This window comes from Symphalangus syndactylus, chromosome 7 (genome assembly GCF_028878055.3).
Source record: "Symphalangus syndactylus isolate Jambi chromosome 7, NHGRI_mSymSyn1-v2.1_pri, whole genome shotgun sequence".
Classification (NCBI taxonomy): domain Eukaryota; kingdom Metazoa; phylum Chordata; class Mammalia; order Primates; family Hylobatidae; genus Symphalangus; species Symphalangus syndactylus.
Genome location: NC_072429.2, coordinates 48662019 through 48685489, shown reverse-complemented (window position 1 = coordinate 48685489; position 23471 = coordinate 48662019). Strand labels below are relative to the sequence as shown.

General features: G+C 42.4%; 1 protein-coding gene and 1 pseudogene across 10 annotated transcripts in view; one reads left to right on the top strand and one right to left on the bottom strand.

Annotated features, from left to right (window-relative positions):
* Positions 1–676: 676 nt before the first annotated feature.
* Positions 677–23471, bottom strand: part of CDC25C (cell division cycle 25C) — a 75024-nt gene continuing 52229 nt past the window's right edge. For 5 of the 10 annotated variants that reach the window (XM_055286091.2, XM_055286088.2, XM_063642765.1 and 2 more), the window contains 7 exons: positions 7718–7864; positions 6371–6472; positions 4922–4984; positions 2575–2673; positions 1902–2035; positions 1428–1539; positions 677–1249 (listed from right to left, as the gene is read on the bottom strand). In XM_055286091.2, coding sequence (XP_055142066.1) covers positions 1100–1249; positions 1428–1539; positions 1902–2035; positions 2575–2673; positions 4922–4984; positions 6371–6472; positions 7718–7864 — 807 coding nt within the window. In that variant the 3' untranslated portion in view covers positions 677–1099. The remainder of the gene's footprint in view (positions 1250–1427; positions 1540–1901; positions 2036–2574; positions 2674–4921; positions 4985–6370; positions 6473–7717; positions 7865–23471) is intronic. The other 5 variants (XM_063642766.1, XM_055286089.2, XM_063642768.1 and 2 more) reach the window with 5 other exon arrangements.
* On the top strand, positions 13774–17180 carry LOC134737111 (endogenous retrovirus group K member 113 Env polyprotein-like; annotated as a pseudogene).

Genomic DNA, 23471 nt, shown 5'->3' with positions numbered 1-23471 from the left:
TCCTGACTTCAGGTGTTCCGCCAGCCTCAGCCTCCCAAAGTGCTGGGACTATAGGTGTGAGCCACTGCCAAGAGGGAACCTTTGAGCCCAGCTGAGATCTGTCATTTGCCTTAGAGAATGTCTAGATACCACATGCTGCTGAGTCCGTGGTGCACTTTTAGTAACTCATACCATGGAATGATCTAGGAAAGGAAAGCCTAGGACATTGCTGAAGAAAACTGTTTGAAAGGCTTACCGTAATTCCAGAGCATTGGTTCTTTTTTTTTTTTTTTGAGATGGAGTCTTACTCTGTTGCCCAGGCTAGAGTGCAATGGATTTTGGCTCACTGCAACCTCCACCTCCCGAGTTCAAGCAATTCTCCTGCCTCAGCCACCCTAGTAGCTGGGACTACAGGCGCATGCCACCACGCCTGGCTAATTTTTGTATTTTTAGTAGAGATGGGGTCTCACCATTTTGGCCAGGTTGGCCTCGAACTCCTGACCTCAAGTGATCCACCCGCCTCGGCCTCCCAAAGTGCCAGGATTACAGGTTTGAGCCACGGCCTAAGAATTACTGGTTCAGAGAAAAGCATGTTGGCCTCAGCTATGAATAAAGATAGTATGTCTGAAGTAGTGTAACTTGGTGATCTCCTCTGTAGACAGATCTTCTAGGAGCAGGCTAGGCTCACAATCACACCTCTCATTCTGTAGTGTTTATTTTTCCATTTTTAAAAAAGAAAGAGGGGGAAACAAAGAAGGAAAATACAAAGAAAGAAGGTACACAACGCTCTTGCATAGCCAGAAGCCCAGAGAGAAAGAGTTGGCTGGCTTGTGAGAAGACATGAGGAGTTGGGAAGAGGAATGCCAGAGTTCCCTGAACCAACACAAATCTCTATGCAACTCAAGGCTGCCTTATAGAGCCAGCTCCAGGACTCTGCCACCAGCTTTCAGCTCTGCTGAAACCCAATCCATTCCCAGGCCTGGATACAAGTTGGCAGCCTGTTGGTTTGCAGAGACATCTTTTAATAATCTTGGGTTTGGCCATCCAGAAGGCCTCTTTCTGCTCAGGGTTTCTGCAGTGTCTTTTGGTGACTCGTTAGCAGCCAGTGGCTGGAATGTTATCATGGGCTCACATCCTTCACCAGAAGGGCAATCTGCTCCCGCAGCTGCCGCTCCCCTTCCTGCACTTTGCTCTGGCTTCGACACCTCAGCAACTCAGTCTTGTGGTCCTGATGATGCATAGGGCAGTAGCTCTGTGGTTCACACAGCTCCTGAAAGGTAAGGAACAGAGAAAGGGATTCTCTAGACTCCTGAACTCTACCTACGAAGGATAATAGAGATGCTGCTGCTGGCAGTGGCTAAGGAGGAGCAGCAGTTTCTTCTCTGAAGGCTTTGCAGGCCCTGGGAGTTGGGTATTAAAGTTGGCTCCCTGCATGCCCCACCCTTTACCATATATTCTGGAAAGAAGTCTCTGTAGCCGCCTTTAAGGATATATAGCTCTGGGTAGTACAATGCAGGATACTGGTTCAGAGACCTGTCCTCTTCACGCAGAGAGCGGCACCTTTAGAGAGAACCCAGAGATGGGTGGGGTGGAAAGAACAAGGTCAGGATCCCAGGGGCCATTCACTGGGGAGGGGGGAGAGGAATAGACTATTGCCAACCTCAAAAAGGACCTTCTAATCTCAATGTGTTTGCAAAAAAAGGTCCAAGTAGTACCATCCTTCCTCCTTTCCTCCACTGCGGCCTCATTCTCCATCCCTTTTCCTTTATTGTTTCAAACTTTCCAATTTTAGAAACGTCTCCCTTCAACCTCCCTAACATTCTTCAAACTGTAGAATCCAGTCAGTCTGTGTCTGAACTGGTGTGGGAAGTCCAACTCAAAATCCATTTCCATCACCCTCCAGACCCCATTTAGACACTCACATTCGGGGGCCCCTCTCTGAGGAGAATTCACAGTGGAATACGATGATTATTCTCTTCTGGGTGTCCAAAGGGACAATGGGCTTCTTCAGAAAGAAGTTAAACAGTTCTTCCTGACTATACAAGTTTAAGGCTCCCTGTAGAAGAAGAATTTTAGTAAGTATTTCCTCAGGGGCTTATAGACAGTGCCAATACTTAGAAATGACTGAGACGCCAACCTGGGATAATGTGGACCAGAAAAGCTGGACTATAAGCACCTTTAGGGCAGGGGTCTAAGTATATCTCTGTATATACCCTGAATGCCTGGCATAGAGCTTGTAGATGGTCAATAAATGTTCATAGGCCTGAACCACTGGAAGTATAGGGATCACTGCGAGGAATGTTCACGAATAGTTAAGTGTTTGCAAAGTGCTTCAGTCTTTGGATTAATGTTTTTATTTCTAGGTAGGACCCCTTGGCTCCTACAGAAAAGAGGGAGATAGATCTAGGAGGGAAAGGGAAAGTAAGCTGCTTAAGGTATACAGAATTAAAACAATGAGGACCTCAGCCTTGAGGTGCTTCAAATATGTAATCTTTGTCCTGATTCTAGAGTTCATAGGCCCCTTTGTCCACAGACTTTTCTCAATAAAGAGTTATCTCCAGCCCTCCCCTACTAATGGCCACAATGTCGTCTCACCTGGATGTGTCCTCCCAGGTACTCATATGGATAGCGACAATCAATGACATAAAACTTCTCAATCAGACCCTGGAACTTCCCCGACAGTAAGGCAGCCACCTGGACAGAAACAATGACTGAATATTCTGCTCACTGCCACTCTGAGGGAGAGAAGGGTCAATGACACTGTTCCTTACAAGCATACTCCTGCTATGTCCGCTGTATGTCCAGCCTCCAAAGTCACTCCATATTTGATATGTGGCAATGATTCAGCCCCACTCCACAAAAGAGAATGAAACAGGAAGTGGCCCTTTTAGAGAACCAAAATAGCTGGCATTGACAAGATACCAAGGAAAACCATATTCAGGCTACCCATCTGGGGACAGGCATGGCTGGAATCAGGAGATGCCCAAGGACTTCTGCAGTGGCAGAGGCAGCAGCTAGAGATCTTGAAATTGCAGGAAGAAATGCAAAATGGTTCCCTACCCGCCATCAAAAAGGAAGAAAGTAAAGTCTTTTAGGAAAGGATATGGAAGGGAAAGGTTGATACCTAAAGGAAGGAAGAAACTGAAGCTACTTGTAGGAGTGCAAATTGGTTCGGCCTTTCTGAAGGCAACTTTGTAAATACATATACAAATAAATGTAATCACACTTTGACTCAGCAATTTCTAACATCTTAAGTAAACAGGAAAAGTACACAAAGATGTAGGCACAATTATATTCATCTCAGCATTGTTTTATATTATTAATATATTAGAAATAACTTCAATATTCAATAATAGGGGTTTGGTAAAATAAATTGTACATGTCAGTAGAATAGAGCAGCATCATATAGCCATTAAAATGATAATATAGATACCTTATTGATATAGAAAGATGTCTATAATGTCTTACTAAGCAAATTGCAATACTATACGTTCATCATGATCCTTTTTTTTGTTTTTTGAGATAGAATTTCGCTCTTGTTGCCCAGGCTGGAGTACAATGGTGCCATCTCGGCCCACCGTAACCTCTGCCTCCCGGGTTCAAGCAATTCTCCTGCCTGAACCTCCCGAGTAGCTGGGATTACAGGCATACGCTACCACACCCAGCTAATTTTATATTTTTAGTAGAGACGGGGTTTCTCCATGTTGGTCAGACTGGCCTCGAACTCCTGACCTCAGGTGATTCGCCTGCCTCGGCCTCCCAAAGTGCTGGGATTACAGGTGTGAGCCGCTGTGCTAGGCCCATGATCCCATTTCTATAAAACATATGCTAGAATAAAATCTGGGGCTGGGCGCAGTGGCTCACACCTGTAATTTCAGCACTTTGGGAGGCTGAGGAGGGTGGATCACCTGAGGACAGGAGTTTGAAACCAGCCTGACCAACATAGTAAAACCCCGTCTCTACTAAAAATACAAAAATTAGTCGGGTGTGATGGCCGGCACCTGTAATCCCAGCTACTTGGGAGGCTGAGGCAGGAGAATCACCTCCGGGAGGCAGAGGTTGCAGTAAGCCTAGATTGTGCCATTGCACTCCAGCCTGGGCAACAAGAGCGAAACTCCGTGTCTAAAAATAAAATAAAATAAAATAAAATCTGGAAGGCCATAGGAAAATATTACTAGTGGTTCTCTCTGGTGATGAGATTGTGGGTATGGTGACCAAATGATTTTTGTACAAACTGGGAGACTTTTGAGAATGAAAGCAAGCACTATTAACAATTACCCTCACTAATAGACGAAAATGGGACTGTAAAATGTAAACGAGGGTGCATGGTCACCCTAATTGAGACCTTAATTGAGACCATTTTTTGTGTGGGATTTTGTATTTTCCTTTCTTTCTCCCTTTTTTCTTAAGTAGTTATTATTTTTTGAGACAGAGTCTCGCTGTGTTGCCCAGGCTGGAGTACAGTGGCACTATCTCTGCTCACTGCAACCTCCCCAACTGGGGTTCAAGCAATTCTTGTGCTTCTGCCTCCCAAGTAGCTGGGATTACAGGCACACACTACCACACCTGGTTAATTTTTTTGTATTTTTATTAGAGATGGGGTTTCGCCATGTTGGCCAGGGTGGTCTTGAACTCCCTGCCTCAAGTGCCTGAGATCTGCCTGCCTCAGCCTCCCAAAATGCTAGGATTACAGGCATGAGCCACCATGCCTGACCCCTCCCTTTTTCCCTTTTACAACAACTATGTATCATTTGTTTAAGTAAAAATGAAGGGAGAGAAGAATGGGGAAAAAAATGAGTCCTTCAATATAGCTTCAGTTGAATAAGGAGCCTATGTGAGTGAACACAGTGAAAGAAATACAAATGGAAATGGGGATTTTAGGGACAGAAGGGACCAGATGGTAGCTTATGTAACCAGTTAGCATCTCCAGAAATCTGCTTACTGTTTCTGGGTTGACGTACTTCAGATCTTGGTGTTTCCCTGACACGGTTGGCAGCGCACATACCTAGAAATACACAGGAGCTGAAATAACAGCAAGTATTCCACACCCAAGTTTGAGATCAAAGACCCTTATTTTGTCCTTCTTTCCAAGTGACCCTTAAAACCCCAGAGGCCTTCAAAAAAATCAATGTCTCTATTAAGTGCATATACACCAAGTCCATTTCTAAGAACTGATCCTAAAGAAGAAATCAAGGATATGTGCGAAGTTTTAGATTTCTCTACAAACATATTCATCTTGGTATCATTCATAAGAAAAAATTGTAAAACTAAGTATCTTACAAGAAGGGATTTATGAAGAAATTATGAGTAGCCAAAAAAAAAAAAAGAAATAATATGGAGCTATTAAAATGAAATGGGCTGGGCATGGTGGCTCATGCCTGTAACCTCCGTGCTTTGGGAAGCCAAGGAGAGAGAGGATTTCTTTTCTTTTCTTTTTTTTTTTTTTTTGAGACGGAGTCTCGCTCTGTCACCCAGGCTGGCGTGCAGTGGCGGGATCTCGGCTCACTGTAAGCTCCGCCTCCTGGGTCACGCCATTCTCCTGCCTCAGCCTCTCCCAGTAGCTGGGACTACAGGCGCCCGCCACCACGCCCAGCTAATTTTTTGTATTTTTAGTAGAGACAGGGTTTCACCGTGGTCTCAATCTCCTGACCTCGTGATCTGCCCGCCTCGGCCTCCCAAAGTGCTGGGATTACAAGCGTGAGCCACCGCGCCTGGCGAGAGAGGATTTCTTGAGGCCAGGAGTTCGAGGCTGAAGTGAGCTATGATCATGCCAATCTACTCCAGCCTGGGCAACAGAGCAAGACCTTGAATCTTAAAAAAAAGAAAGAATGAATGAAGCATAACTGCTTATTAATATGAAAAAAGATGCTCCTGATATAATTATTAAATGAGAGGAAAAACAACAGATAACAAAACAATATAAACTATTTTTGTAGAAAAGCAAAAACTGTATTTGTATATGTGTTTGTGAAAACACAGAAAAAAAATCTGTAAGAATATGTACCTTCTGCAATTACACAAACAGTAGGGGGGAAAAAAGAGTATATACTAAGCAATATTACACTGGTTAATAAAGTTTGGGATAAATTTCTTCATTTTCTACTTTTTCTGTAACAACCAAGTATTATTTACATAATTTTAAAATATGTTTTTAAACAGAAAAAAGGTAAAAAGTCTCATACTTTCCCCTCTGTTCTGGATCTTCCCAGAAGAATAAGAAATACTTTCTCTCTGGAAAGGCTTAGGGCCTGGATCTACCACTAGAGCACTGTCAGGTTATCAAAGAGTACTCGGTGAGGATGCATATTTACACCAGGCATTCTCTGCAAACAGAGAAGATTCAGATCCAAAATGACTCACTGAAATACAGGATGGGTGTAGCCAAACTCACCTTGGAAAAATCACCAATCAGGTGCCCCTGGTTAGAATCTTCCTCCAGCATCTGAGTGATATTAATGTCACACAGAGAGACTGTCTTCTTTAAACGTAAGCCCTGAAGATGACAAGATTCCCACCGCACACCCAGTCCTCATGTTAAAGGTTTAAAAACCAGTGGATGGAGTGGGCCATGGTGGCGCATACCTGTAATCCTAGCTACTTGGGAGGCTGAGGTAGGAGGATCGCTTGAGCCCAGGAGGCCAAGGCTATAGTGAGCTACGATCACACTGCTGCACTCCACCCTGGGAGACAGAGTGAGACTCCATTTATTTATTTATTATTTTTAATAATAAATATTGAGGCTGCAGTGAGTCAACATCATGCCACTGCAATCCAGCCTGGGTGACAGAGTGAAACCCCATTTCAGGGGAAAATAAATAAATAAATAAATAAATAAGTTGATTTTATAAAATATCCAAAGATATTTAGAATTTTAATTTTTTCTTTTATTATTAGTTTTTATTAGAGATGGGGTCATGCTATATTGACCAGGCTGGTCTTGAACTTCTGGCCTTAAGTGATCCTCCCATCTATTTAGAATTTTTTTAAAGTTGGGGAGGGTAAAGGACAAAGGCTAAGTTTTTCACAAGTTGCTTTCCACAAAACCAACCTGCTATATGATGTTGTTTCTGTCAGACTGCTTGTAAAACAGCAGTAAAATATCCATACCAAAGTTCCCTTGTATTCTTTCAGATCTTAAGAAAAAGGGTTGGGAAGACAGTATGATGAAAACATTTCTCTTTTTTTTTTTTTTTTTTTTTCTTTTTGAGATGGAGTCTTGCTCTGTCGCCCAGGCTGGAGTGCGGTGGCACAATCTTGGCTCACTGCAACCTCCACCTCCTGGGTTCAAGCGATTCTCCTGCCTCAGCCTCCCGAGTAGCCGGGACTACAGGCACATGCTGCCACGCCCAGCTGATTTCTTGTATTTTAGTAGAGACGGGGTTTCACCGTGTTGCCCAGTCTGGTCTTGAACTCCTGAGCTCAGGCAATCCGCCCGCCTCAGCCTCCCAAAGTGCTAGGATTATAGGCGTGAGCCACTGCACCCGGCCTATGACAACATTTCTAAAAGTACAATATAGATATACTTTATATATCTATGTTATATAAATATTTTATATATATGTATATTTCACATGTGGATACAGATGTAGAAAAGACAGAAAGATGGAAAGAACAAAGAGGAAAAAGTAAAAGTAAAGAGGAAGAAGACAAAAAAGGCATAATAAAACAATCCTCATACCAGAAAAGCAAAGACATGAGATAGAAGATGAACAAGATTTTCATCTTAAAAAGTTCTTACCTTCCTGAGCTTTCCTTGGCCAGAAAAATACTTTTTTTTAACTTTATCTGGTATTGTGTTGTCCTTGAATTTTTCCACCTGCTTCAGTCTTGGCCTGTTCAAGTTCTCTGGCATCGAGGGGGAGCGATATAGGCCGCTTCTGCTCATCTGTTTGGGAATATTAAAACCCTAGTTCTTACTCCTCCAAGTGTGTCTGCAGACCTGCAGCAACAACATCTCCCAGGAGCTTCTTTGAAATGCAGATTTCCAGATGTTAGGCCACACCCCAAACCTACTGAATTAAAATCTGCATTTTAACAAGATGCCCAGGTGATTTCTCAAGTTTGAGAAGCCCTGGGTAGGCAACCTGTCTTCCTAGGCCTGTTAACATCTTTCTACCTGGACTGCATGATATTCCATCTCCACGACGTCTTAACTAGCCAAACCAAATTCTGCAGCTGACTGTCTTAGATGCACCAGTTCTTCTAACAGAAAGCAAACACAAGCTCAGTCCCTCCAGTTATGTGACCAAAAAAAAAAAAAAAAAAACCAAAAAATATAAATCCATTTTGTCTCTGGGATCCTAGGACACTGACAATCAGGATTTAAGGACCTCAGCAAACCTAAAGATGAAAAGCCAAGAAGAAAAATAGCAAAAGAAGCATCATGCAAGAAAAAAGGACACACTAAAATCAAATAGCATGATGACCATTATAGGATGGATACTATGAAACCCATCACGGAAAAAAAAAATGGCTCAAATGTCATGAAGAACTAGCCTTGAGAATTGCTTACACAGGAACAGATTAAAGTATAAGAGGATAGACTATTGTTTATTTGAAAGGCATGGTTTGGGTGCTATATTCAGAGTCGAGGGTCTATCAAATGACCTCTGATAACACCTTCCAAATAATCCACAATTCTAGCCTCTGTTGCCACGTACTTTGAGATCTCTACCTCTCACCTAGAAAATAGGCAAAAACTCCATCTCTAAACACTTATCCACTACCTGTTATGGACTGATTTAGGAGGGGGGCTATAATAGGAGAGCCATAACTGGAAGGCAGCTTGATGATCAGTGGTTTCTGGAAGAAGAAAATAAGAATAACATTTTGCTTTATGACAACTATGGATATTATGTTGTTTATCACACACATGGTCCTATCTCTTGTTTGTGGTACCAGCTGATGGTACAGTCCACATTATACGTACCAATATTCTATACCTTTCCCCTTAGACTCCTTCCAAACATCGTCCTATGTCTCCATCCACCCTACCCCCCAGACACTAATGATTGGACCACAATGCTGGTTGAACACATCTATTTAGTGGTCTAGAATAGGCAAAATAATCTAGGCCAATCAGGTTCCCTCTCTTGGTAACCTAGCTTGAAAGATGGAGAAATAATTAGGCAGTAGCAGGAGCCAAAGCCCAAAAGGAAGAAGCCAAGAGATACAGTCAAGGCCACGAAGCCAGTGATGCATGAATGGATCAACCAAAGGTAGGGTAGGAAAGGAGATGTGGTGAGGCACTGAGGAGTATGGTGCCTGGTCTCCATGACAGACAGGACTTCATATAACTTCAATTTTCCCGAGAAGGCAGGGGAAAGCTAGATGAGGATTTCAAAAGGGGCTTCTCTAGAACACACCATAATAATTATGCTAACAGCCATATTACTACGAGTTTGGAATTAATTAGCTAATTGAAACTTTTTTTTTTTTTTTGAGATAGGATCTCGCTCTGTCACTCTGGTTGGAGTGCAGTGGCACAATCTTAGCTCACTGCAACCTCTGCCTCTCAGGCTCAAGCGATCCTCCCAACTCAGCCTCCTGAGTAACTGGGACTACAGGTGTGCATAACTATGCCCAGCCAATTTCTGTATTTTTTGTAGAGACGGGGTTTTACCATGTTGCCCAGGGTGGTCTCGTGTGGGGAAAAGAGAGATCAGCCTGTTACTGTGTCTATATAGAAGGAAGTAGACATAAGAGACTCCATTTAGTTCTGTATTTGAGATGCTGTTAATCTGTGACCCTACCCCCAACCTTGTCCTTGCAAGAGACATGTGCTGTGGTGACTTAAGGTTAAAAGGATTTTGGGCAGTGCAGAATGTGCTTTGTTAAACAAGTGCCTAAAGGCTGCTTATGGTTAAAGATCATCACCATTCTCTTAAATCTAGAGAAAAAGAAAAACATTTGTCTCCTGCCCGTCCCTGGGTGATGGAACATCTCCAGGTAAAACCCTTTGTGTGCTTTGTTTACTGAGTAAGGAGAAAACCGCCTTTAGGAATAAGGTGGGGCTTGCTGGAGCAATACTGCTAAAAGGCTTATGGAGATGTTCGCATATGCATCTCAAAGCACAGCATTTTCTTTTAAACTTATTGATGTTACAAGGATTTTTTGTTCATATGTCTTACTGCTGATTTCCTCCCTACAATGATCCTATTGTCCAGTCACTCCCTTATCTTTTTGATGGTAAAGATAATTATCAATAAATACTAAGGGAACTCAGAGGCCGGGGCCAGTGTGGGTCCTCTGTAAGCACAGCACCGGTCCCCTGGGCCCCGCTTTTCCTTCTCTACATTTTGTCTCTGTGTCTTATTCTTTTTCTCAAGTCTTTCGTCCCACCTAACGAGAAGCACCCACAGGTGTGGAGGGGCAGGCCACCCCTTCATCTGGCGCTCAACGTGGGGCGCTTTTCTCTAAGGTGAAGGTACGCTGGAGCGTGGTCATTGAGGACAAGTCGACGAGAGACTCCCGAGTACGTCTACAGTCAGCCTTGCAGTAAGCTTGTGCGCTCGGAAGAACCTAGGGTAACAATGGGGCAAACTAAAAGTAAATATGCCTCTTATCGCAGCTTTATAAAAATTCTCTTAAAAAGAGGGGGAGTTAAAGTGTCTACCAAAAATCTAAATACACTCTTTCAAACAATAGAACAGTTTTGCCCATGGTTTCCAGAACAGGGAACTTTAGATCTAAAAGATTGGGAAAAAATTGGCAAAGAATTAAAACAAGCAAGTAGGGAAGGTAAAATCATTCTACTTACAGTATGGAATGATTGGGTCATTATTAAAGTAGCTTTAGAACCGCTGCAAACAGAAGAAGATAGCGTTCCAGTTTCCGATGTCCCTAAAAGCTGTGCAGTAGATTGTGAAAAAGAGGCAGGGATAGAGTCCCGAAAAAGAAAAGAAAGTTCACACTGTAAATGTGTAGCAGAGCTGGTAATGGCTCAGTCAACGCAAAATGTTGACAATAATCAATTACAGGAGGTAATATACCCTGAAACGTTAAAATTAGAGGAAAAAGATCCAGAATTGACAGAGCCGTCAGAGTCTAAACCACGAGGGCCAACTCCTCTTACAACAGCTCAGATGCCTGCAACCTTAGAACCTCAAATGCAGGTTAAACAAGTACAAACTCCAAAAAACGATCAAGTAGAAAAAGATAGAGTCTCTGTCACGGCAATGCCAATCCAAATACAGTGTCCACAATATCAGCAGGTAAAAAGTAAGATCTAGCCGCCAGTAGCCTATCAATACTGGCCGCCAGCTGAACTGCAGTATCGGCAGCCTCCAGAAAATCTGTATGGACAGCCAGGAGCATTTCCAGTGCCACAGGGCAGGGTGCCATATCCTCAGCCGCCCACCATGAGACTTAATCCTACAGCACCGCCTAGTACACAGGGTAGTGCAATACATAAAATTATTGATGAGGCAAGAAAACAGGGAGATATTGAGGCATGGCAATTACCAGTAATATTAGAAGCAAGACCACCTGGAGAAGGGGCCCAAGAGGGAGAGCCTCCCGTAGCTGAAGCCAGATATCAGTCCTTTTCTATAAAAATGCTAAAAGAGATGAAAGAAGGAGTAAAACAGTATGGACCCAACTCTCCTTACATGAGAACATTATTAGATTCCATTGCTCATGGACATAGACTCATTCCTTATGATTAGGAGATTCTGGCAAAATCATCACTCTCACCCTCTCAATTTTTACAATTTAAGACTTGGTGGATTGATGGGGCACAAGTACAGGTCCGAAGAAATAGGACTACCAATCCTCCAATTAACATAGATGCAGATCAACTATTAGGAATAGGTCAAAATTGGAGCACTGTTGACCAACAAGCAATAATGCCAAATGAGGCCATTGAGCAAATCAGGGCTATCTGCCTTAGGGCCTGGGAGAAAATCCAAGACCCAGGAACAGCCTGCCCTTCCTTTAATACAATAAGACAAGGCTCTAAAGAGCCATACCCTGATTTTGTAGCAAGACTTCAAGATGCTGCTCAAAAGTCAATTACCGATGAGAATGCCCGTAAAGTCATAGTGGAGTTGATGGCATATGAAAACGCCAATCCGGATTGTCAATCAGCCATTAAGCCATTAAAAGGAAGGGTTCCCGCAGGATCAGATGTAATCTCAGAGTATGTTAAAGCATGCGATGGAATTGGAGGAGCTATGCATAAAGCTATGCTTATGGCTCAGGCAATCACAGGAGTTGCTTTAGGAGGACAAGTGAAAACATTTGGGGGAAAATGTTATAATTGTGGTCAAATTGGTCATCTAAAAAAGAATTGCCTAGTCACAAATAAGCCAAATGTAACTACTCAAGCTACTACAACAACAGATAAAGGGCCACCTGGCCTATGTCCAAGATGTAAAAAGGGAAAACATTGGGGTAATCAATGTCGTTCTAAATTTGATAAAAATGGGCAACCACTGTTGGGAAACGAGAGGAGGGGCCAGCCTCAGGCCCCGCAACAAGCTGGGGCGTTCCAAATTCAACCCTTTGTTCCTCAGGGTTTTCAGGAACAACAACCCCCACTGTCGCAAGTGTCTCAGGGAATAAGACAGTTATCACAATACAGCAATTATCCCCCGCCACAAGTGGCAGTGCAGCAGTAGATTTGTGTACTTTACAAGCAGTCTCTCTGCTTCCAGGGGAGCCTCCACAAAAAATCCCCACAGGGGTATATGGCCCATTGCCTGAGGGGACTGTAGGACTAATCTTAGGAAGATCAAGTTTAAATCTAAAAGGAGTTCAAATTCATACTGGTGTGGTTAATTCAGACTATGAAGGCAAAATTCAATTGGTTATTAGTTCCTCTATTCCTTGGTGTGCCAGTCCAGGAGACAGGATCACTCAATTATTACTCCTACCTTATATTAAAATTAGAAACAGTGAGATAAAAAGAACAGGAGGGTTCAGAAGCACTGATCTGGCAGGAAAGGCTGCATACTGGGCAAGTCTGGTCTCTGAGAGCAGACCTGTGTGTAAGGCCATTATTCAAGGAAAACAGTTTGAAGGGTTGGTAGACACAGGAGCAGATATCTCTGTAATTGCTTTAAATCAGTGGCCAAAAAATTGGCCTAAACAAAAGGCTGTAACAAGACTTGTTGGCGTAGGCGCAGCTTCAGAAGTGTATGAAAGTACAAAGATTTTACATTGTTTAGGGCCAGATAATCAAGAAAGTACTGTTCAGCCAATGATTACTTCAATTCCTGTTAATCTATGGGGTCGAGATTTGTTACAACAATGGGGTGCAGAAATCATTATGCCCGCTCCGTTATACAGCCCCATGAGTCAAAAAATCATGACTAAGATGGGATATATACCAGGGAAAGGATTAGGAAAAAATGAAAATGGCATTAAAGTCCCAATTAAGACTGAGAAAAATCTACAAAGAAAAGGAATAAGGTATCCTTTTTAGGGGCGGCCACTGTAGAGCCTCCTAAACCCACTCCATTAACTTAGAAAGCAGAAAAACCGGTATAGGTAAATCAGTGGCCGCTACCAAAGCAAAAACTGGAGGCTTTACACTTATTAACAAAGGAACAATTAGAAAAGGGACACATTGAGCCTTCATTCTCACCCTGGAATTCTCCTGTATTTGTAATTCAGAAAAAGTCAGGCAAATGGCATATGTTAATGGACTTAAGAGCCATAAACGCTGTAATTCAACCCATGGGGCCTCTCCAACCTGGATTGCCCTCTCCGGCCATGATCCCAAAAGACTGGCCTTTAATTATAATTGATCTTTTTTTTTTTTTTTTTTTTTTTGAGACGGAGTCTCGCTCTGTCGCCCAGGCTAGAGTGCAGTGGCGCGATCTCGGCTCACTGCAAGCTCCGCCTCCTGGGTTCACGCCATTCTCCTGCCTCAGCCTCTCCGAGTAGCTGGGACTACAGGCGCCCGCCACCGCGCCCGGCTAATTTTTTTTTGTATTTTTAGTAGAGACGGGGTTTCACCGTGGTCTCGATCTCCTGACCTCGTGATCCGCCCGCCTCGGCCTCCCAAAGTGCTGGGATTACAAGCGTGAGCCACCGCGCCCGGCCTATAATTGATCTTAAGGATTGCTTTTTTACCATTCCTCTGGCAGAGCAAGATTGTGAAAAATTTGCCTTTACTATACCAGCCATAAATAATAAAGAACCAGCCACCAGGTTTCAGTGGAAAGTATTACCTCAAGGAATGCTTAACAGTCCAACTATTTGTCAAACTTTCGTAGGCCAAGTCCTTCAACCAGTTAGAGACAAATTTTCAGATTGTTATATCATTCACTATATTGATGATATTTTATGTGCTGCAGAAACAAGAGACAAATTAATTGACTGTTACACATTTCTGCAAGCAGAGGTTGCCAACGCAGGACTAACAATAGCATCTGATAAGATCCAAACCTCTGATCCTTTTCATTATTTGGGGATGCAAATAGAAAATAGAAAAATTAAGCCACAAAAAATAGAAATAAGAAAAGACACGTTAAAAACACTAAATGATTTTCAAAAATTGTTAGGCGATATTAATTGGATTCGGCCAACTCTAGGCATTCCTACCTATGCCATGTCAAATTTGTTCTCTATCCTAAGAGGAGATCCAGACTTAAATAGTAAAAGAATATTAACCCCAGAGGCAACAAAAGAAATTAAATTACTGGAAGAAAAAATTCAGTCAGCGCAAATAAATAGAATAGATTCTTTAGCTCCACTCCAACTTTTAATTTTTGCCACTGCACATTCTCCAACAGGCATCATTGTTCAAAATACTGATCTTGTAGAGTGGTCATTCCTTCCTCACAGTACAGTTAAGACTTTTACATTGTACTTGGACCAAATAGCTACATTAATTGGTCAGACAAGATTACGAATAATAAAATTGTATGGTAACGACCCAGACAAAATAGTTGTTCCTTTAACCAAGGAACAAGTTAAACAAGCCTTTATCAATTCTGGTGCATGGCAGATTGGCCTTGCTGATTTTGTGGGAATTATTGATAATCATTACCCAAAAACAAAAATCTTCCAGTTTTTAAAATTGACTACTTGGATCTTACCTAAAATTACTAGACATGAACCTTTAGAAAATGCTCTGACAGTATTTACTGATGGTTCCAGCAATGGAAAAGCGGCTTACACAGGGCCAAAGGAGCGAGTAATCAAAACTCAATATCAATCAGCTCAGAGGGCAGAGTTGATTGCAGTCATTACAGTGTTAGAAAATTTTAATCAACCTGTTAATATTATATCAGATTCTGCATATGTAGTACAGGCTACAAGGGATGTTGAGACAGCTCTAATTAAATATAGCATGGATGATCAATTAAACCAGCTGTTCAATTTGTTACAACAAACTGTAAGAAAAAGGAATTTCCCATTTTATATTACTCATATTCAAGCACATACTAATGTACCAGGACCTTTAACTGAAGCAAATGAAAAAGCTGACTTACTGGTATCCTCTGCATTCATAAAAGCACAAGAACTTCATGCTTTGACTCATGTAAATGCAGCAAGGTTAAAAAACAAATTTGATGTCACGTGGAAACAGGCAAAAAATATTGTACAACATTGTATCCAGTGTCAAGTACTACACCTGCCCACCCAAGAGGCAGGAGTTAATCCCAGAGGTCTGTGTCCTAACGCATTATGGCAAATGGATGTTACCCATGTACCTTCATTTGGAAAATTATCATATGTTCATGTAACAGTTGATACTTATTCACATTTCATATAGGCAACATGCCAGACAGGAGAAAGTACTTCCCATGTTAAAAAACATTTATTATCTTGTTTTGCTGTGATAGGAGTTCCAGAAAAAATTAAAACTGACAATGGACCAGGTTATTGTAGTAAAGCTTTCCAAAAATTCTTAAATCAGTGGAATATTACACATACAACAAGAATTCCTTATAATTCCCAAGGACAGGCCATAGTTGAAAGAACTAATAGAACACTCAAAACTCAGTTAGTTAAACAAAAAAAAGGGGGAGACAGTAAGGAGTGTACCTCTCCTCAGATGCAGCTTAATCTAGCACTCTATACTTTAAATTTTTTAAACATTTATAGAGATCAGACTACTACTTCTGCAGAACAACATCTTACGGGTAAAAAGAACAGTCCACATGAAGGAAAACTGATTTGGTGGAAAGACAACAAAAATAGGACATGGGAGATAGGGAAGGTGATAACCTGGGGAAGAGGTTTTGCTTGTGTTTCACCAGGAGAAAATCAGCTTCCTGTTTGGATACCCACTAGACATTTGAAGATCTACAATGAACCCATCGGAGATGCAAAGAAAAGCGCCTCCACGGAGACGGAAACACCGCAATCGGGCACCATTGACTCGCAGGATGAATCAAGTGGTGATATTAGAAAAACAGATGAAGTCACCACGCACCAAGAAGGCGGAGCTGCCAACCTGGGCACAGTTAAAGAAGCTGACACTGTTAGCTAGAAAAAGCCTAGCTAGCACAAAGGTGACACAAACCTCAGAAAAAATGCTGTTTGCAGCTTTAATGGTTGTATCAACGGTGGTAAGTCTCCCCATGCCTGCAGGAGCAGCTGCAGCTAATTATACCTACTGGGCCTATGTGCCTTTCCCGCCCTTAATTCGGGCAGTCACTTGGATGGATAATCCCATTGAAGTTTATGTTAATAATAGTGTGTGGGTAGCTGGTCCCACAGATGATTGTTGCCCTGCAAAACCGGAGGAAGAAGGAATGATGATAAATATTTCCATTGGGTATCGTTATCTTCCTATATGTCTCGGGAGAGCACCAGGATGTTTAATGCCTGCTATCCAAAATTGGTTGGTAGAAGTACCTACTCTCAATCCCATATGATTTACTTATCATATGGTAAGCGGTATGTCACTCAAACCACAGGTAAACTATTTACAAGACTTCTCTTATCAAAGATCATTAATATTTAGGCCAAAAGGAAGACCTTGCCCCAAGGAGATTTCCATAGAAACAAAAGATTTAGTTTAGGAAGAATGTGTGGCTGATAGTGCCGTGATTTTACAAAACAACACATTTGGAACTGTTATAGATTGGGCACCTCGAGGTCAATTCTACCACGATTGCACAGGACAAACTCAATTCTGTCCCAGTGCACTAGTGAGTCCAACTGTTGATAGTGACTTAACAGAAAATTTAGACAAACATAGGTACAAGAAATTTCAGTCTTTCTACCCTTGGAAATGGGGAGAAAAAGGAACCTCTACTCCAAGACCAAAAATAATAAGTCCAGTTTTTGGTCCTGAACATCCAGAATTATGGAGGCTTACTGTGGCTTCATACCACCTTAGAATTTGGTCTAGGAACCAAACTATAGAAACAAGAGATTATAAAGCATTTTACTCTATCAACCTAAATTCCAGTCTAACAGTTCCTTTACTAAGTTGTGTAAAACCCCCTTATATGTTAGTCATAGGAAATGTAGTTATTAAACCAGACTCCCAAACTATAACATGTGAAAATTGCAGATTGTTTACTTGCATTGATTCGACTTTTGATTGGCAGCACCGTATTCTGCTTGTGAGAGCAAGAGAAGGCGTGTGGATCCCTGTGTCCATGGATCGACCATGGGAGGCCTCGCCATCCATTCATATTTTGACTGAAGTATTAAAAGGCATTTTAAATAGATCCAAAAGATTCATTTTTACTTTAATTGCAGTGATTATAGGATTGATCGCAGTCACAGCTACAGCTGCTGTGGCAGGAGTCGCATTGCACTCTTCTGTTCAGACAGTAAGCTTTGTTGACAATTGGCAAAAGAATTCCACAAGGTTGTGGAATTCACAATCTGGTATCGATCACAAAAATTGGCTAATCAAATTAATGACCTCAGACAAACTGTCATTTGGATGGGAGATAGGCTCATGAGCTTGGAACATCGTTTCCAGTTACAGTGTGACTGGAATATGTCAGATTTTTGTATTACACCCCAAGTTTATAATGAGTCTAGACATCACTAGGACATGGTAAGACGCCATTTACAGGGAAGAGAAGATAATCTCACTTTAGACATTTCTAAATTAAAAGAACAAATTTTTGAAGCCTCTCAGAGTCACTTAAATATTGTGCCTGGAGCTGAGGTGTTAGATCAAGTGGCAAAAAATCTTTGTGGATTAAACCCCACGCCTTGGATTAAGTCTATTGGGAACTCTACTGCAGTAAATTTTGGAATTATGTGTCTCTGTTTAATCGGTTTGTTTTTAGTGTGCCGGACCAGTCGAAGAATCCTGCGCCAAAATCGAGAGAACGAACAAGCCTTCATCGCCATGGCACATTTATATAGAGGGAAAAGCAGGGAGAATGTTGCAGGAAGTCAGGGACCTTGAACTGAGGGACTGGCTGAAGCCACAGCAGAAAAACATAAAATATGAAGATTTCATGGACATTTTATTAGTTCTCCAAAATTTATACTTTTGTAATATCTTATGTCTTTACTTTAATCTCTTAATCCCATCATCTTCTTTGTAAGCTGAGGAGGATATATGTCACCTCAGGACCCTGTGATGAACACAAATTGTTTGTAGAGGACGCGTGTTTGAACAATACGAAAACTAGGCATCTTGAAAAAAGAACGAGATAACAGCGGTGTTCAGGAAACAAGGGAGGTAACCTTGAACTGGCCACCGGTGAGCCATATCTTTTCTCCTTTTGCACACAAATAGGAGAGATATCGCTGAATTCTTTTTTTCAGCAAGGAATATCCCTGAGAAAGAGAATGCGCTCTGAGGGTAGGCCTATAAACGACCCCCTTGGAGGCGTGCCGCCTTTTACGGTTGAAGCCGAAGGGATGAAATAAGCCCCGGCCTCCTGTAGTGCTCCCAGGCTTATTAGGATGAAGAAATTCCCACCTAATAAATTTTGGCCAGTCAGGTTGTCTGCTCTCAAACCCTATTTCCTGATAAAATGTTATCAATGACTATGCGTGCCCAAAAATTTCGTTGGCAATTTTAATTTCAATTTTAACACCGCCCTGTGAACTCATCCTGCCTCCACTTGCTTTGTGATATTCTATTACCTTGTGAAGTATGTAATCTCTGTATCGTGATGACAATAGTAGTTTTGTTGAAAAGAAAAGGGGGAAATGTGGGGAAAAGAAAGAGAGATCAGCCTGTTACTGTGTCTATATAGAAGGAAGTAGACATAAGAGACTCCATTTAGTTCTGTATTTGAGATGCTGTTAATCTGTGACCCTACCCCCAACCTTGTCCTTGCAAGAGACATGTGCTGTGGTGACTTAAGGTTAAAAGGATTTTGGGCGGTGCAGAATGTGCTTTGTTAAACAAGTGCCTAAAGGCTGCTTATGGTTAAAGGTCATCACCTTTCTCTTAAATCTAGAGAAAAAGAAAAACATTTGTCTCCTGCCCATCCCTGGGCGATGGAACATCTCCAGGTAAAACCCTTTGTGTGCTTTGTTTACTGAGTAAGGAGAAAACCGCCTTTAGGAATAAGGTGGGGCTTGCTAGAGCAATACTGCTAAAAGGTTTATGGAGATGTTCGCATATGCATCTCAAGGCACAGCATTTTCTTTTAAACTTATTGATGTCACACGGATTTTTTGTTCATATGTCTTACTGCTGATTTCCTCCCTACAATGATCCTATTGTCCAGTCACTCCCTTATCTTTTTGATGGTAAAGATAATTATCAATAAATACTAAAGGAACTCAGAGGCCGGGGTAGTGTAGGTCCTCTGTAAGCACAGCACCGGTCCCCTGGGCGCCGCTTTTCCTTCTCTACATTTTGTCTCTGTGTCTTATTCTTTTTCTCAAGTCTTTCGTCCCACCTAACGAGAAGCACCCACAGGTGTGGAGGGGCAGGCCACCCCTTCAGTCTTGAACTCCCGGGCTTAAGTGATCCATCCGCCTTGGCCTCCCAAAGTGCTGGGTTTACAGGCATGAGCCACCACGCCCAGTCTGTATCCATTTTTAAGCATTGTATCTAATACATTTTTGCTCAACTCAAGGTCACAAAAATTGTCTCTGTTTTCTTTGGATTTTTTTTTTTTTTTTTTTTTTGAGACAGAGTCTCACTCTGTCGCCCAGGCTGGGGTGCAGTGGCATGATCTCGGCTCACTGCAACCTCCGCCTCCCAGGTTCAAGTGATTCTCCTTGCCTCAGCCTCTGGAGTAGCTGGCATTACAGGTGCCGACCACCATGCTCGGCTGATTTTTTTTTTTTTTTTTTTGAGATGGAGTCTAGCTCTGTCACCCAGGCTGGAGTGCAGTGGCACGATCTCGGCTCATTGCAACCTCCACCTCCCAGGTTTCAGCGATTCTCCTGCCTCAGCCTCCTGAGTAGCTGGGATTACAGGCGCCTGCCACCACACCCAGCTAATTTTTGTATTTTTAGTAGAGACGGGGTTTCACCGTGTTGGTCAGGCTGGTGTCGAACTCCTGACCTCATGATCCATCTGCCTCGGCCTCCCAAAGTGCTGGGATTACAGGTGTGAGCCACCATGCCCAACCACTCAGCTAATTTTTTTTTTTTTTTTTTTGAGACAGAGTCTTGCTCTGTCACCCAGGCTGGAGTGCAGTGGCGCAACCTTGGTGCACTGCAAGCTCTGCCTCTTGGGTTCATGCCATTCTCCTGCCTCAGCCTCCCAAGTAGCTGGGACTACAGGCACCCACCACCAGGCCCAGCTAATATTTTGTATTTTTAGTAGAGATGGGGTTTCACCATCTTAGCCAGGATGGTCTCGATCTCCTGACCTCATGATCTGCCCGCCTCGGCCCTCCAAAGTGCTGGGATTACAGGCATGAGCCACCGTGCCCGGCCCTGCTCAGCTAATTTTCATATTTTTAGTAGAGATGGGGTTTCACCATGTTGGTCAGGCTGGTCTCGAACTCCTGACCTCAGGTGATCCACCAGCCTCGGCCTCCCAAAGTGCTGGGATTACAGGCATGAGCCACCGTGCCAGGCCTTTCTTCGGATGCTTTATGGTTTAAAGTTTTAGATTTGGAGCTATGATCCATTTTGTGTTAATATATGATGTAGGGTATGGGTTAAAGTACTTTTATCTTTTAACATGTGGATTTCCAATTGCTCCAGCACAATTTGTTAAAAAGACTGTATTTTCTCCATTTGATTATTTTGTATCTTGGCTGAATTATCAATTACATATATGCATAGGTCTATTTCTCAAATCTCTATTCTCTTGTGCCAATGTTTTAGGTTTCTGGTAGCTAATATAGTGATAATTAAGGTGATTAACATCTTCATATAGTCCAAGGACAAGATGTCAAAAATAAATGATAGCAGAAAACTACTTTCACAAACAGAAACTGCTACGTCAGTGGCCGGGCATGGTAGCTCACACCTGTAATCCTAACTTTGAGAGGTCAAGGTGATTCCGAATCGCTTGAGTCCAGTAGTTCAAAACCAGCTTGGGCAACATGGTGAAACCTTGTCTCTACAAAAAATACAATAATTAGCCAGATGTGTTAGCGTGCAACTGTAGTCCCAGCTACTTGGGAGGCTGAAGTGGAAGGATCGATTGAGCCCAGGAGGTTGAGGCTGCAGTGAGCTGTGATCGTGCCACTGCATTCCAGCCTGGGTGATAGTGCAAGACCCTGTCTTTTCTTAAAAAAAAAAAAGGAAAGAGCAAGCTACTTCTTTCCTATATACTTATATGAAAATAAATGTCAACTGATTGCAAAGAATATAAGTGCTAGGTCATGGAGAGATGATGAAGACAGTACTTTAGTTCTGTCTAGCTAGTTAGAAGTTTCCCAGTTCCCAGAAGCTGGTGTGGGAAGATCCCAGGATCATCTGGCTTAGATAGCATTCAACATCTACCCATTTTCAATCTTTAAATAATTATTATTTCATAAGCCGAATTGAATAATTATTATTTTATAAACTGGCCTACACACTCTTGAGTACACATAAGCCAACCCGGCTTCTGTCTGCACCACTCTTCTGCTCTTGTCAAGGCTATCAACAGCCTTCATGTTGCAGCATCTGACAGTCACTTCTCTAGCCACATTATCTTTCTGAACCTCATGTCGGCTTCCGTTAAGTTAGCTACTCCATTTTTGATGGCTTTAATGGCACCTCCTACTCTTTTATTTTTATTTATTTATTTATTTATTTATTTATTTACTTATGACATGGAGTCTCCCTCTGGAACCCAGGCTGGAGTGCAGTGGCACGATCTCAGCTCACCGCAACCTCTACCTCCTGAGTTCAAGTGATTCCCCTGCCTCAGCCTCTCAAGTAATTGGGATTACAGGCGTGCACCACCACCCCCAGCTAATTTTTGTATTTTTATTTATTTTATTTTTTTGAGACAGAGTCTGGCTGTGTTGCCCAGTCTAGAGCGAAATGGCACGATCTCAGCTCACTGCAACCTCTGCCCGCTAGGTTCAAGTGATTCTCCTGTCTCAGCCTCCTGAGTAGCTGGGATCACAAACGTGCGCCATCATGCCTGGCTAATTTTGTATTTTTATCTTATTATTATTATTATTAATTTTTTTTTTTGAGATGGAGTCTCGCTCTTTCACCCAGGCCGGAGTGCAGTGGTGCGATCTCGGCTCACTGCAAGCTCTGCCTCCCAGGTTCACGCCATTCTCCTGCCTCATTCCCCCGAGTAGCTGGGACTACAGGTGCCCGCCACCACGCCAGGCTAATTTTTTTGTATTTTTAGTAGAGACGGGGTTTCACCATGTTAACCAGGATGGTCTTGATCTCCTGACCTCGGCATTCGCCTGCCTCAGCCTGCCAAAGTGCTGGGATTACAGGCGTGAGCCACCGTGCCGGGCCATTATTATTATTTTTTAATGTTGTATTTTTAGTAGAGACAGGGTTCACCGTGTTGGCCACACTGGTCTTGAACTCCTGACCTCAAGTGATCCGACCACCTCAGCCTCCCAAAGTGCTAGGATTATAGGCATGAGCCACACTGCGCCCGGCCTAGTTCTTTATTTCTAGTACAGGCAGTCCCATACACTAGAAGAACTATGATGTTTCTACCTCTGTGCCCTCTCCTCTGTTCCTTCTCAATTTTCTTTGTTAGGCCTCCTTACCTATCAAACCTCTAATAGATGTTGGATTCATCAGGGCTAGGCCCTGGCCCTTTTCTCTTTTATCTCCTCTCTCTAGCCATAGGTAATTCCTTCTATCTATGAATTTAAATTTTCACTCTAAGCTAATGATTCCCAAATTTCTATCTTTAGTCAAGTCCTCTGCTCCGACTTCAGAACTTCCAAATTCACATTTGGAAGCTTGATACGTTTTGAGTACCTACTAGGTGACATAGCAATGAACACAAGAGTAAAAGAGACAAAGAAGTAGACTAATAAATATACTCTGTACTTTTTCACACAGTGATAAATGGCATAAATCAAAACAAAGAAGGATGAAAAGAAAAACACAGGGGTTGGGAAGTCTGTCAGGAAAGGTCCTTATAAGACATATGCACAGAGATGAGACTGAAATGAGGAAGAAAATCATGCATTGCCTTGGGGAAGAAAGTTCTAGGATGA